Genomic DNA, 13,243 nt, shown 5'->3' on the forward strand with positions numbered 1-13,243 from the left:
CAAATGTTTCTCGGAGTGAATGACTCACAAGAAACTTGACGCCATCTAGTGGAGAAACAATGTAACCGCGCCTGAAGGAATCAACGAACGAATATGAACAAATCTTTTCAGTGAGCACGAAGATTCAAAAGATTCGAGTCACTCGAACTCCACCACTATGGCTGAATAGCATACTATTCTTATTTTTATCTATCATGTAAACATAGTAAAACTAGTATCCCGAATACAGCCCATGAGGCTGCAGTAACGTTACACGAATAGCGCCGCCTCAAGACTCAGCTGACGTTACGTAATGTGGGGAAAAGTTAATTTGTAAGTTTTGTGAGCTTGCATTACATTGCTGAAGACAGAATCTGCTGTTTAGGACGACGCGATCTCTTTAGTTGGTAATCAAAAGAAAAGTTTGGTGAGTAAAGCTGCCTTAGCATTTTATAAAATAAAAAACTGACAAAGTATACCTTGAATGCAATGTAAGTCGCAGAGTCTGCCAAAATTATTATGTATTTTTAGCTTGACATTACATGTAATGCACCTATTAGGTTATATAGTTCATGTCCATGTTAATCTTGCCATTGTGTCCATACTGTACAACATTTGTATGGACATTAGACCTAATAATGTCCTTCCCATTGACATATGGCATCATTGGACACAGGTTTGCACTGAAATTGTTCTCAAATAAGATTGCAACAACAAAAAAACATGTAACCCCATGTAAACTTGCATTTGCATTACCATTTTTTTTTTTTTTTGGACATACAATGATATACAGCATTTCATTATTTAAATAGAAAAAAAATGCATTCATGCTTTATGGCACATATTTTTTGCAGATATGAAGGTGTGCATTATAGGAGCGGGGGTCATTGGCCTCTCCACCGCTCAGAGCATCTACCAGCACTTCCACCGCAGGGTGAACCCCTTCACCATAGAGGTGTATGCCGATGTCTTAACTCCACTCACCACCAGCGACGGGGCAGCTGGACTCTGGCAGCCGTATCTACATGACAAGGGGAATTTCCAAGAAACGTGAGGTTCACACTGTGAAAGTGTCTGAATCTTTGTGCATTTGTCTGAGTCATAAATAGTGGCAAATGAATTAGTTTAAGCACATCTTTTTTTTTTTATTCTATCACAGTAAATGGAACAAAGAGACATTTGATTATCTACTAAGTTTCCTCAGCTCTCCGGATTCAGTGAAAATGGGGATTTTCCTCCAGTCTGGCTACAACCTTTGCACTGAACCTATGGCGGTGAGAAACTGATCTTCATTTGCAAGTAGTGTCATTTTTTTAGGATACAGAATGTTATACAATAAACTGCAAGTGTTGATGGATGTATAACATACTGTATTATATTGTCAGGTAATTTATTTCACATTTTGGTCTCTGTCTGTGGGCCTTTAACTATAGTATTATACATTCTTCTACACCTAATTATGTTTTTGCACTATACCAGTCCAGTGCAGGGCGTGATCAAAAAAGCAAAACAGAAAATATAGAAACCTCACTTTATAGCTGAACAAAAGAAGAAGTGGTCAGAATCGAGCTTAAAGGGATAGTTCCCCTATCTGGGCTGCTTTTCACTGCCATTATAAAGCTTGGATCTTTTTTCGTAACTCTGATTGTGTTTGTCAGAAAGAAGAATGTCATGTACACCTAGGACGGTTTGAGGGTGAGTAAATCATAGGGTAAATTTCATTTTTGGGGGAACTATCCCTTTAATTTTCCACTTTAAACTGCTGAGGCCTCTCTCTTTGGCATGGGTTAAAACCAGAATGAAATTAGAGTGAAAATTACTGACCCATAAGAGATAATTGTGAAAATGACTGCTATCTCTGCTCCCCTCAAATAGGACCCGTCATTTAAAGACACTGTGTTGGGCTTTCGCCAGCTGACTAAACGTGAACTAGATATGTTCCCGGGATACAGGTATGCTGTACCTAATCACAAGTTACTGTATTTCTATAATTTGATGCTGCAAAATATTAAATTGGATTTGTGAATGTAGTGTTTTGTATCACCTTTCCATTTTCTCTCAATCCCTTTCAGTTTTGGATGGTTCAACACTGCTCTCATGATTGAAGGAAAGACATACCTGCCCTGGCTTATGGACTGGTTAGAGAGTCCTGTTATCTTATCAGTAACCCAAATTAGAATGGGAACAAAATAAAATATAATTCAAATTCTAATTTATACTTAGAAATAACTACGTTTTTGCATTTTGAAAAATGTAAAACAAATAAACATGTATGAAAAATGAAAAATTAGAAGGTTAGAGTGTACCATATATATAACTGTTATGCATTTATATAGTTATGTAAAATCTGTAGTGGATATGTTACTCATTTACAGTATGACTTTTTTCAGGTCTAACAATGATTAACACAGCCTTTGTCTTTAGCACGTTGGTCATGCTTCTGTGTCCTCCACAGGTTAGGACAAAGAAAAATCAAGTTTTATCAGAGGAAGATTGGTTCATTTCAAGAGGTTTGAGGAATTCCATTGTCATTCTCACACTTAAAAAAAAAATGAAAATCTCTTTAAAGCTACACTGTGTAACTTTTTTAGTTTATTCTTAGCTAAAAACACTTAGCTCTTTCAAAAATATATGTGCTCCCCTTACGCAACAAAAATATATTTCTCAATATATTAGTTGACAATATATTTCATGTGTCTCCATATATTGTGAAATTTACATGGTAATATATCATATGATATATGATATAATAATATATTATATATGCAAGTTATATATTGCAATATATGGGACAATACTGCAATTATTGCCGTTTTCATATATTGAATATACATATTATTATACTATTCAATATATTGCTATGTATATTGAAATATATCCTACAATATATGAAATTATATATTGGATATATATATATATATATATATATATATATATATATATATATATATATATATATATATGTAAATATATATGTAAAATTATATGAGATAATATACCTCAATGTACTGGATAATATAATCAGATTTATATGGGAACATATGTCTTAAATATATTGATTTATAGTATATAATTATCATATATATTGTATACATGGTAAATATGAAATAATCTAATGTACACTGTCTGTCATATATTTTAAAATATAACAGATTAAAATATAATATAGAAATTAGGGTACTCGATTAAAAAAATTAATCTAATTATTTAGAGGCTTTGTAATTAATTAATCGAAATTAATCGCATTTTAATTGCATATAAATATTTGACCTGAGAACAATGAGAAGTAAATGTATTTTTTGTATACCATTGAATTATGACTGAATACATAAGCTTAATCAACAAAATATTGTTTATTTATTTCAGTCCAGCAGGCCAGTGCAATGTTTGCCATTAAGTTTAGCAAAAGCATATTTGTGATATTTGAGGCTCGATGTGCTGCGGTGATACGCAAATTCCTTGTTGTATAGCTTGCTCACAACCGTGCTCTTGACGACGCTTCCATCCTTTCGTTTTTTAAAACAAAATTTCCCATCCACGGGGCCAAGCAAAGCGGTCTCATCAGCTTCTAGCTAGGGGTGTGCACGAATATTCGAATAGTCGAATATTCGATCTGTAATTAACATTCGAAAACTAAAAATACTATTCGAATTTTATTTTGTTAATTGGCTGGCAGTAAATGCAGTTGTAGCAGATATCAAGTGGTACCCTCAGGACAGAAGGACAGCCAAACATGGATGAGATGAAGGACGTGCATTTATTTACTTTAAAGAAAAACTAGGTTGGAGCAAAATTAGAAAACACACACACACTGGAAGGCCTACTGTTTCACTCCGCACTTCCCCCGCTGCATTCAGTCAGACTGAGCGCGAACGCTTAAAGGGGAAGCGGATAACGCATCCTAAGGTGCGCCACTAATTAAGGCCCCACCTACAACAATTGGTAGGAACTCCCGACTGGAACCATTGAAAATTAAACATAAATAACAATGAAAGGGTAACATTAAGTTGTGATGAAGTTAAAACATTTACAAAAATATTTATTTCAACACAAATAAGTTAAGGTAAAATAAAATAATAAAAGTAGGATGACATAAAATAAAAAGTCACAAGCAACTGGCTACACAGTGCATCCATGAGAAATCCCTCTAAATCTCGCAGTTATATCTCAATCCACTGGGTGGCGTTGTGGAGCAGGTTAATAATTTAAGTGCATTTGATCACAATGTCGTCGTCTGCCTCGCAATGTTTGGAATTAACGTTACTTCGATGAAAATTGAAAATGCTGTTTGCACTATGATGAAAATGCACAAAATGGAGTTACTTTTGATGAAATCAATTACTGAAACTGAGTTATAATGATATCACCACCACAAACGAGAATCACATGAAATCCAAACACCAGTGGAATGAGCGATCACTGCTCAGGAGTGCAGGTAAGCTCATCTGTACCCCGAGTGAGAGTGAGAACTTATGATAGCAAAATGATCTCGAGACAAATGCTTCCTTTAAAGTTCTTTGAGGGTTTATGAACAGAAAATACAAAGTTCTTCACTCAGACTTCACTTAACCGATATCTTTGTCTCCGCAACGCCTGTCAGTGGCGCATTTTCTCACCCGAGAATAATATCATAATCCAATAATATTATAGTTTATCCCTACATGAAAATGTGAAACAATACAAAGTAAACACATCAGCCATATCAAACACACGCACACACAGGTCGGTAGGCTATAGCCTATTGACGTTTGTGTGTGTGTGTGTGTGTGTGTGTATACGTCACGCTAACTGACGCGCTCTGCGCTCGTGCTCCTTGAGCTTATAATGCTTTTGTTCTTTAGGCATTTTTTTACACACTGTTTAATGTTTTAAAAACCTTAAGATATAACGTAAGCGTGTTGTGTACATTGCCTAATCATAAGCTTGTTCAGAAATTGTGACGACATGTTTAGAGAAAAAAAGAAAGAAACATCTCTCATTTTCTCAAAATACCTAATTTAAATAAACGAATATTCGAATATTCGATTTTTATGAGCCCAAATATTCGAATACAATATTTTGGGAAGATGCCCATCCCTACTTCTAGCTTCTTCGTTCCATAGCTTCGTTCATGTTCACATGGTTTGTTGTTGTCGTGACTCCGGAGCGCTAGTTGGTGTTCCAGTATAATTGGTCCGTCGAAACTCATTCATTGAAAAACGTTCCGCGGTGCAATAATAAGTGTGGTACTTTTTTTTTTTTTTTTTTTTTTTGCGTAATTAATTAACGCGGTATAGTCACGTAATTAATTAATCTTAATCAACGCGTTAAAGTCCCGGCCTTAATAGAAATATTTTCTAAATATAGAAAATATATTGAATGTCATGCACCATCTGATTTGGGCTATTGTTAATCAACCTCTGTAAAAATATGCAGGAGCTTGCTTAACTATATCAATGTATTTTAATATATGAATCAATATATAGCAATAGGTTGTCCATCCATATATTGCTATATATTTTCAAATATATGAGGAAGTTTCTGATACATTGAAATATATTTTCTAATGTATTGCAATATAAATTCTAGTATATTGCAATATATTTTTGTTTCGTAAGGGTCATTAATGCATATTTGCTTCTTTCAAGTAATAAAGTATTCTTGTAGGTTTATAATATGCCAATTAAAATACATACGGGTGAGGGGTTCGAATGCCCGTCGCCATGTTGCTCCTCCATCTTGAAAGTACATTAGTCAAAGAGGGACATACCCGCAAATTCAAGCTTCGCCTTTCGCATTTTAACACTCGATGGCACCGTGTCGAATGTGAAGAGGGGGATTGCCATGTTAATCTTGGACTAAATCGGCCACCGTAGGAGTTAAAAAGAAATCGGAATTGAGAGGAACCGAAACTAATATTCACTGGATGGTCATATAACTTTTCACCGCTAGATGGGGGAAAATATCACACAGTGTAGCTTTAAAAAAAAAACAAAAAACTTTTATTTAGCAAGGATACATTCAATTTATCAAGAGTGACCGTTTCCACAAATTAAGCAGCAGTGTTTTCAACATTGATAATAATAAGAAATGCAGCAAATCAGCATATTAAAATGATTTCTGAAATATAATATTTTCTGAAATAAATCACATTTTACATTATGAAATACATGAATCACATGAAATAAAGAAAATCCTTCGTCTTAATTAGAATATTGTGTGTCACAGAAGCAGTGAAGTATTATGATAGTTTTCTGATTTCTGACTTGTACAAGATCTAGTGGTACACCATTATTAAAATCACTAAGAAAAGCATCTGGTTAACTGATACTAGTTTTAACAAAATATGGACATGTTAACATTCTGTCTCAATTATACTGTTGCAAGGGTGTTTTAGTCATAGAATGTGTGCATTTGTAATGACCTCAAAGATGTCCTCCAGTTGGCAGATAGTGGTGCTGATGTTATCATCAACTGCTCTGGTGTCCGATCAGGAGACCTACAGCCTGATCCTGAGCTCAAACCAGGCAGAGGGCAGATCATTAAGGTGAAGTTTAGTAGATAAAAGTAAATCAGACTTGGAGTTTTTACATAGAACAGGGTTGATCTTGTGTGTTTTATATCTACAGGTAGATGCTCCCTGGTTAAAGCACTGGATCCTAACTCATGATTCCTCAGCAGGAGTCTATAACTCCCCGTACATAATTCCTGGGTAAGACTCACTGAAATAAAATAAGTTGAAGAAAATAAAATAAAAAATAAATTAAAGCTAAACCACATAACTACACAAGTGACTACATGACTAAAATGTAGTGTTGAAACAATATGTTAAATTGTTCTCTGATATCTACATAGAGGGCATGTGGCTTATTTAAGGGCAAAAATTGTCCAGATACAGTTTTATAGGTCCATTTACAACCCTAGAAATTGTCCCTAGGATGTAATTCTCGTTTTTTTGTCTTATTTGGAATAGTCATGAATATTAACGTTGAGCTCTGCTCTGATTGGCTTATTTCAGCAGCTCACAGCACACAGCAGTTCAGTTGTTTAGCGAAGCGACCTCATGAGTCCTGACCGTCCTGACAGAACATAGACCGACTGAATGACCCTTTAAGCAGAACATCTCAACTAGATATTGCTAAAATACAGCTTACTTGTTAATTGGTGTTTTTAGATCATACATGCTCGCGTGCATATGGTTGCCCAATTGCACGTTTAGGTAAAACACCAAAAAGTCCTCGCTGCAGCCTGTAGCACGATGACGTACTGGATCAGATCCAACACGTACTGGACGCGCATGTGCAGTGGTTTCATTCACAATTCGATGATGTCATATACGCATGCTCAGAAGAGTTTTGTGGACATCATTGAATGCACAGGAGAGTTTGTTGGATAGATAAATACTCAAACCGTTTGCGTAAAAATAATGATTAATAACGTGCTCACGCCATCAGGACACACGTTTTGCATTTTCCCTTGAATGTGTAGGCTACTGGTATTTTAAAGTTCTTTACAGATTGTGTTGCATTGTACCTTGAGGATTAAAATTACAGAGACTCATTTTTCCTCCCACTCAACAGCAAGTATGATTAGAATATATTACAATTTTAACTGTTTTGCATGCATGTACAGTGAAACTAGGATAATTTAAGCATCACATTTATGAAAAGATGAATTATTCCTCAATAATTATTTAATACTATTTATCAGTACTAAAACTATACAGTTTAGAACATCATCTATATACAATAATGATCATACATTAAGACTAGCGCATACGCATTATAAATGAACCCAGAGATCGGTAGGCTATGACATTGCCATAACGATCCAGCATCCAGTACATATGGGATCTGATCCAGCTACGTCATCGTGCTACAGGCTGCAGCGAGGGGTGTCTCTAAAACACTGGATAGTATTTGTGTTCTTTTCACAAAAAAGCTCTGATTGGGGGATTTAAATGACTGAAATCTGGCAACTGCAAGCACGAACGCTCAAATGCTCTTGTTTCCCTCCGTCAAAACCAAAACCAGTGGTTATTGTTTTAGACTACATTTTAGACTCGTCTTTTTTCATCAAGAATATTGCATGTTTATATAACTTTAATCACAATATAGGCAACGCAGTGACTGTGATGTACTCTGAAATACAGGCATGCAAAAACATCATACTTCAGTTCTCAAAATATAAATATATATATTTTTACAAAATGAATGATGTCCATGTACTGAACTCTTATTATTTCACTATGGCAAGGTTATTTACATTTTTAATTCAACATTTCTCCTTTAACAGTGTTGTACATGACTTCAGGTCCTCTGTTTGTTTCTGCAGGAGTCGTTTAGTCACTGTGGGTGGAGTTTTCCAGTTAGGAAACTGGAATCTGCAGAACAGTTCTGAGGACCATAAAGAAATTTGGAAATCTGCCTGCAAGCTTGAGCCTAGTCTACAGGTAGATTCCAGCCATTTTAGCTTTGCTAAATTATTGTTTTCTTGACTGGCATGAGGGGATTGAATCTTCTTTTTTCTCTCTAGCATGCACGGATAGTAGAGGACTGGACTGGTCTCAGGCCGGCACGCAGCAAAGTTAGACTGGAGAGAGAGACCATACGATCTGGACCACAGGCGTTTGAGGTGAGCTCATAGTGATCTTTACACTGAAGATCTGGGCCTGTATTTATCCAGTAGTGTACCGTGGGGTTTCAGTCAGGGCCTTCATTAACGATCAACACACCCCACGCCGTCACCAAAACAACACCAAACACACACACACACACACACACACACACACACACACACACACACAATACAATAATGCACTGTATGCAATACTATTACGAACCTCACTTTCAAAGTGTTCGTTGGGAAAATTACATGCGAGACAAAAAGGGAATTTGACTATTTATTGATGATACCACTGCACTCACGTGTCACCGTTTAGGCAAATGGTGAAATAAATCAAAATCAGCTCACTGGCACAAATACTCTTAATGGTGCCCAAGAATGATTTGAAACAATATATTAAATTGTTCTCTGATATCTACATAAAGGGTATGTGGCTTATTTGAGGGCAAAACTTGTCCAGATACAGTTTTACAGGTCCATTTACAACCCTAGAAATTGTCCCTAGGATGTAATGCTCGGTTTTTGCCTTATTTGGAAGGTTCATGAATATTAATGTTGAGCTCTGCTCTGATTGGTTTATTTCAGCAGCTGACAGCAGTTCATAAAAGCGTCTTGTGAGTCCTTTCCGTCCTGACAGAACACAGACCGACTGAATGACACACTTTAAGCAGAACATCTCAAATGGAGATTGCTAAAATGCAGCTTACTTGTTTATTGGTGTTTTCAGATCATCCGTGCGTGTGCATATGGTTTCCAGATTGGACATGTTTATGTAAAACACTGGATAGCATACATGTTCTTTTCACAGAAAAGCTCTGTTTTGGGGATTTAAATTACTGAAATCTAGCAACCGCACGAACAGTCTTCTTTCCCATCCAAAACCAATGATGACTCGTCTTTTTTCGTCAACAATATTGCATGTTTATGTTAGTCATAATGTAGGCTACGCAGTGACTGTGATGTACTCTGATGTACAAGCATGCAAAAACATCATACTTCAGTTCTCAAAAATATAAATATATATTTTTACAAAATGAATAGCCTTGTCAAATGACTATCGTTTTAACTTATATGGTGGAAAAGGTGACGTTTGCTAGAAGGATCGAGTGAACGATCTGTAAGCAAAGTATCTACAGTTGTATTTTGTATTACAAAATAAAATTAACCTTTGTCAATAGACACACTATTTAGTTTTGTATGGTACTTGGAGTTTCCTATTGTTACTGTACTAGCATCTTGCATTATCTAGACAATGCTGTCAGAAATTAGAAATTTTTTAAACTGTCAATAAGTGGATAAATCGCTACTTACTGCTTGCAGGAATATAGTTGCCACTTTCTTCAGTTTAAGACGCTGAGCGAAGCTTTCTTAAAATAGGCTGAACAAACGAACGATCTTGAATTAAATTGTTGCAGTATCCGTTTTATATTTAATAAACATCAACCATGACTGTTGACTGTTTTAATTTTTTATCTGTGGGAAGGGTAGAAAAGTCCTCCGTCTCCTGCACAGCCTGGAACATGACATGTCAATTCGGCTCAGTCAGTTCCACCTGACAATGAACATGTTTGGACAGATGCAAATGTTGGGGGCGTACATATTAATGGTCCCCAACGCTTGCGTCACGGTTGGGCTTATGTTGAGAAGCGCTTTCTTTTCCGTGGTGTTTTTGATTCACAAGATTTACATAAGAAGTAGAAGGCAATGGTGTTTGAGACTCACAGTATGTGATCTCCATGTACTGAACTCTTATTATTTCACTATGGCAAGGCTAATTCAATTTTTCATTCTAGGGCACCTTTAAACAAACAAAAACACAGACCAACAAGAAAATCACAAGAAACAGAAAAAACACTTGCTTGTTAGCTAATGTCATCTGCAGCGGCCATAGCTCGTTTCACAAAGTTCAAACGGCTGATGACATCAGCGGGGGCTAGCGCACCGACACATCGCAGGGCCTCTGAGCCGTTCTATCACTAAACATCAAAATTTGACTGGCTGATGACCCACGTGAGTCAAAGTTATGGTTCAATGGAAAATAGTAGCTTCAATGGAAGGCTAGCTATTCTTGCGTTTAGATGTTGACATATGGAAAATACAGCTCAGCCTCACAAAAAATAAATACATTCTTTCTGGAAATATAATCAAAAAAAAAAAAAATATATATATATATTTATACATACAGTGCCTTGCGAAAGTATTCGGCCCCCTTGAACTTTTGCCACATTTCAGGCTTCAAACATAATGATATGAAACTGTAATTTTTTGTGAAGAATCAACAACACGTGGGAAACAATCATGAAGTGGAACGAAATTTATTGGATATTTCAAACTTTTTTAACAAATCAAAAACTGAAAAATTGGCCGTGCAAAATTATTCAGCCCCCTTAAGTTAATACTTTGTAGCGCCACCTTTTGCTGCGATTACAGCTGTAAGTCGCACGGGGTATGTCTCAATCAGTTTTGCATATCAAGAGACTGACATTTTTGCCGAACAGCTCGAGCTCAGTGAGGTTGGATGGAGAGCGTTTGTGAACAGCAGTTTTCAGTTCTTTCCACAGATTCTCGATTGGATTCAGGTCTGGACTTTGACTTGGCCATTCTTACCCCTGGATATGTTTATTTTTGAACCATTCCATTGTAGATTTTGCTTTATGTTTTGGATCATTGTCTTGTTGTAAGACAAATCTCCCAGTCTCAGGTCTTTTGCACACTCCATCAGGTTTTCTTCCAGAATGGTCCTGTATTTGGCTCCATCCATCTTCCCATCAATTTTAACCATCTTCCCTGTCTCTGCTGAAAAAAGCAGGCCCAAACCGTGATGCTGCCACCACCATGTTTGACAGTGGGGATGGTGTGTTCAGGGTGATGAGCTGTGTCGCTTTTACGCCAAACATAACGTTTTGCTTTGTTGCCAAAAACTTCAATTTTGGTTTCATCTGACCAGAGCACCTTCTTCCACATGTTTGGTGTGTCCCAGGTGGCTTGTGGCAAACTTTAAACAAAACTTTTTATGGATATCTTTAAGAAATGGCTTTCTTCTTGCCACTCTTCCATAAAGGCCAGATTTGTGCAGTATACGACTGATTGTTGTCCTATGGACAGAGTCTCCCACCTCAGCTGTAGATCTCTGCAGTTCATCCAGAGGGATCATGGGCCTCTTGGCTGCATCTCTGATCAGTCTTCTCCTTGTATGAGCTGAAAGTTTAGAGGGACGGCCAGGTCTTGGTAGATTTGCAGTGGTCTGATACTCCTTCCATTTTAATATTATCGCTTGCACAGTGCTCCTTGGGATGTGTAAAGCTTGGGAAATCTTTTTGTATCCAAATCCGGCTTTAAACTTCTCCACAACAGTATCTCGGACCTGTCTGGTGTGTTCCTTGTTCTTCATGATGCTCTCTGTGCTTTAAACGGACCTCTGAGACTATTACAGTGCAGGTGCATTTATACGGAGACTTGATTACACACAGGTGGATTCTATTGATCATCATTAGTCATTTAGGTCAACACTGGATCATTCAGAGATCCTCACTGAACTTCTGGAGAGAGTTTGCTGCACTGAAAGTAAAGGGGCCGAATAATATTGCACACCCAATTTTTCAGTTTTTGATTTGTTAAAAAAATTTGAAATATCCAATAAATTTCATTCCACTTCATGATTGTGTCCCACTTGTTTTTTATTCTTCACAGAAAATCACAGTTTTATATCTATGTTTGAAGCCTGAAATGTGGCAAAGGGTCGCAAAGTTCAAGGGGGCCAAATACTTTCGCAAGGCACTAATATATATATATATCCGGACAATACCGTTTGATTAACTGCTCGTCGTTAAACATTTCAAAAACGTTCTCCCTCTCCTGAAAGATTTGCGCACGTCTCTGTCTCCTTAGTGCCATCACAAGCCCCATTTGATAACTTGTTTTTATGCTTAAGTTTGAAAGTAAGAGTAAATTTCACAAATTCTCAGACCTTAAGACTAAAATGGGACTTTGAGAAGCTTGATAAATACGGGCCCTGAAGGCATCTTCCAATGAAGAAGGGTCGATTAATACAGAACCCCTAATGGGACATGGTAATAGAAAACAAAAATTAATTGGGAGGAAAAATCATATTGCGATTCTTTTGGTGTTCCCTCAAGAACCATTGCATTCGCTTGCAAAACATTAGCTCACAAATCTGAGCATGGAAATAATATGAATTGGGAGGATAAACTATTTGCATGCTTTTGCAAGTTTCTTGGGGGAACCGAACACAAGAGTTTTACAAGCAAATGCATAGTTTCTCAGGGGAAGTGAATGCCAAAAATGTCTAACCACAGTAAAGTTTCACATTAACACAAATGAAAGACGTGAAAGATTTCACACACCATGCTGTTTTCATTCACCTCAGGTCATCCATAACTACGGACATGGAGGTTTTGGGCTGACCATCCATCGTGGATGTGCTGAAGAAGCTGCTCGGCTCTTTGGACAGATCCTGGAGCAGAAAGGCTTGCTAGCAGACTCTAAATCACACCTGTAATAGATCTGGGCTTCTGGACAGTGTTATCCATCTGTTGTATCCTCGCTAGGCTAATAACCGTTGTCAAATTGAGATGCATAATACATTTGACTACATATATCTGCACTAATCTTCAATAAAGACGCACTATTTCTCTTTTTT

General features: G+C 36.8%; 1 protein-coding gene across 1 annotated transcript; it reads left to right on the top strand.

Moving 5' to 3' along the window:
• Positions 1–124: 124 nt before the first annotated feature.
• On the top strand, positions 125–13,240 carry LOC137071360 (D-amino-acid oxidase-like). Its single transcript, XM_067439286.1, has 11 exons — positions 125–406; positions 834–1,029; positions 1,139–1,253; positions 1,855–1,931; positions 2,052–2,117; positions 2,435–2,489; positions 6,401–6,505; positions 6,588–6,670; positions 8,293–8,410; positions 8,494–8,592; positions 12,971–13,240. The coding sequence occupies exons 2-11, from the start codon at positions 836–838 to the stop codon at positions 13,100–13,102; spliced, it is 1,044 nt and encodes a 347-aa protein (XP_067295387.1). The 5' UTR covers positions 125–406; positions 834–835; the 3' UTR covers positions 13,103–13,240.
• Positions 13,241–13,243: the final 3 nt, after the last annotated feature.

Source organism: Pseudorasbora parva, chromosome 3, assembly GCF_024679245.1.
Source record: "Pseudorasbora parva isolate DD20220531a chromosome 3, ASM2467924v1, whole genome shotgun sequence".
NCBI classification, from domain to species: Eukaryota; Metazoa; Chordata; class Actinopteri; order Cypriniformes; family Gobionidae; genus Pseudorasbora; species Pseudorasbora parva.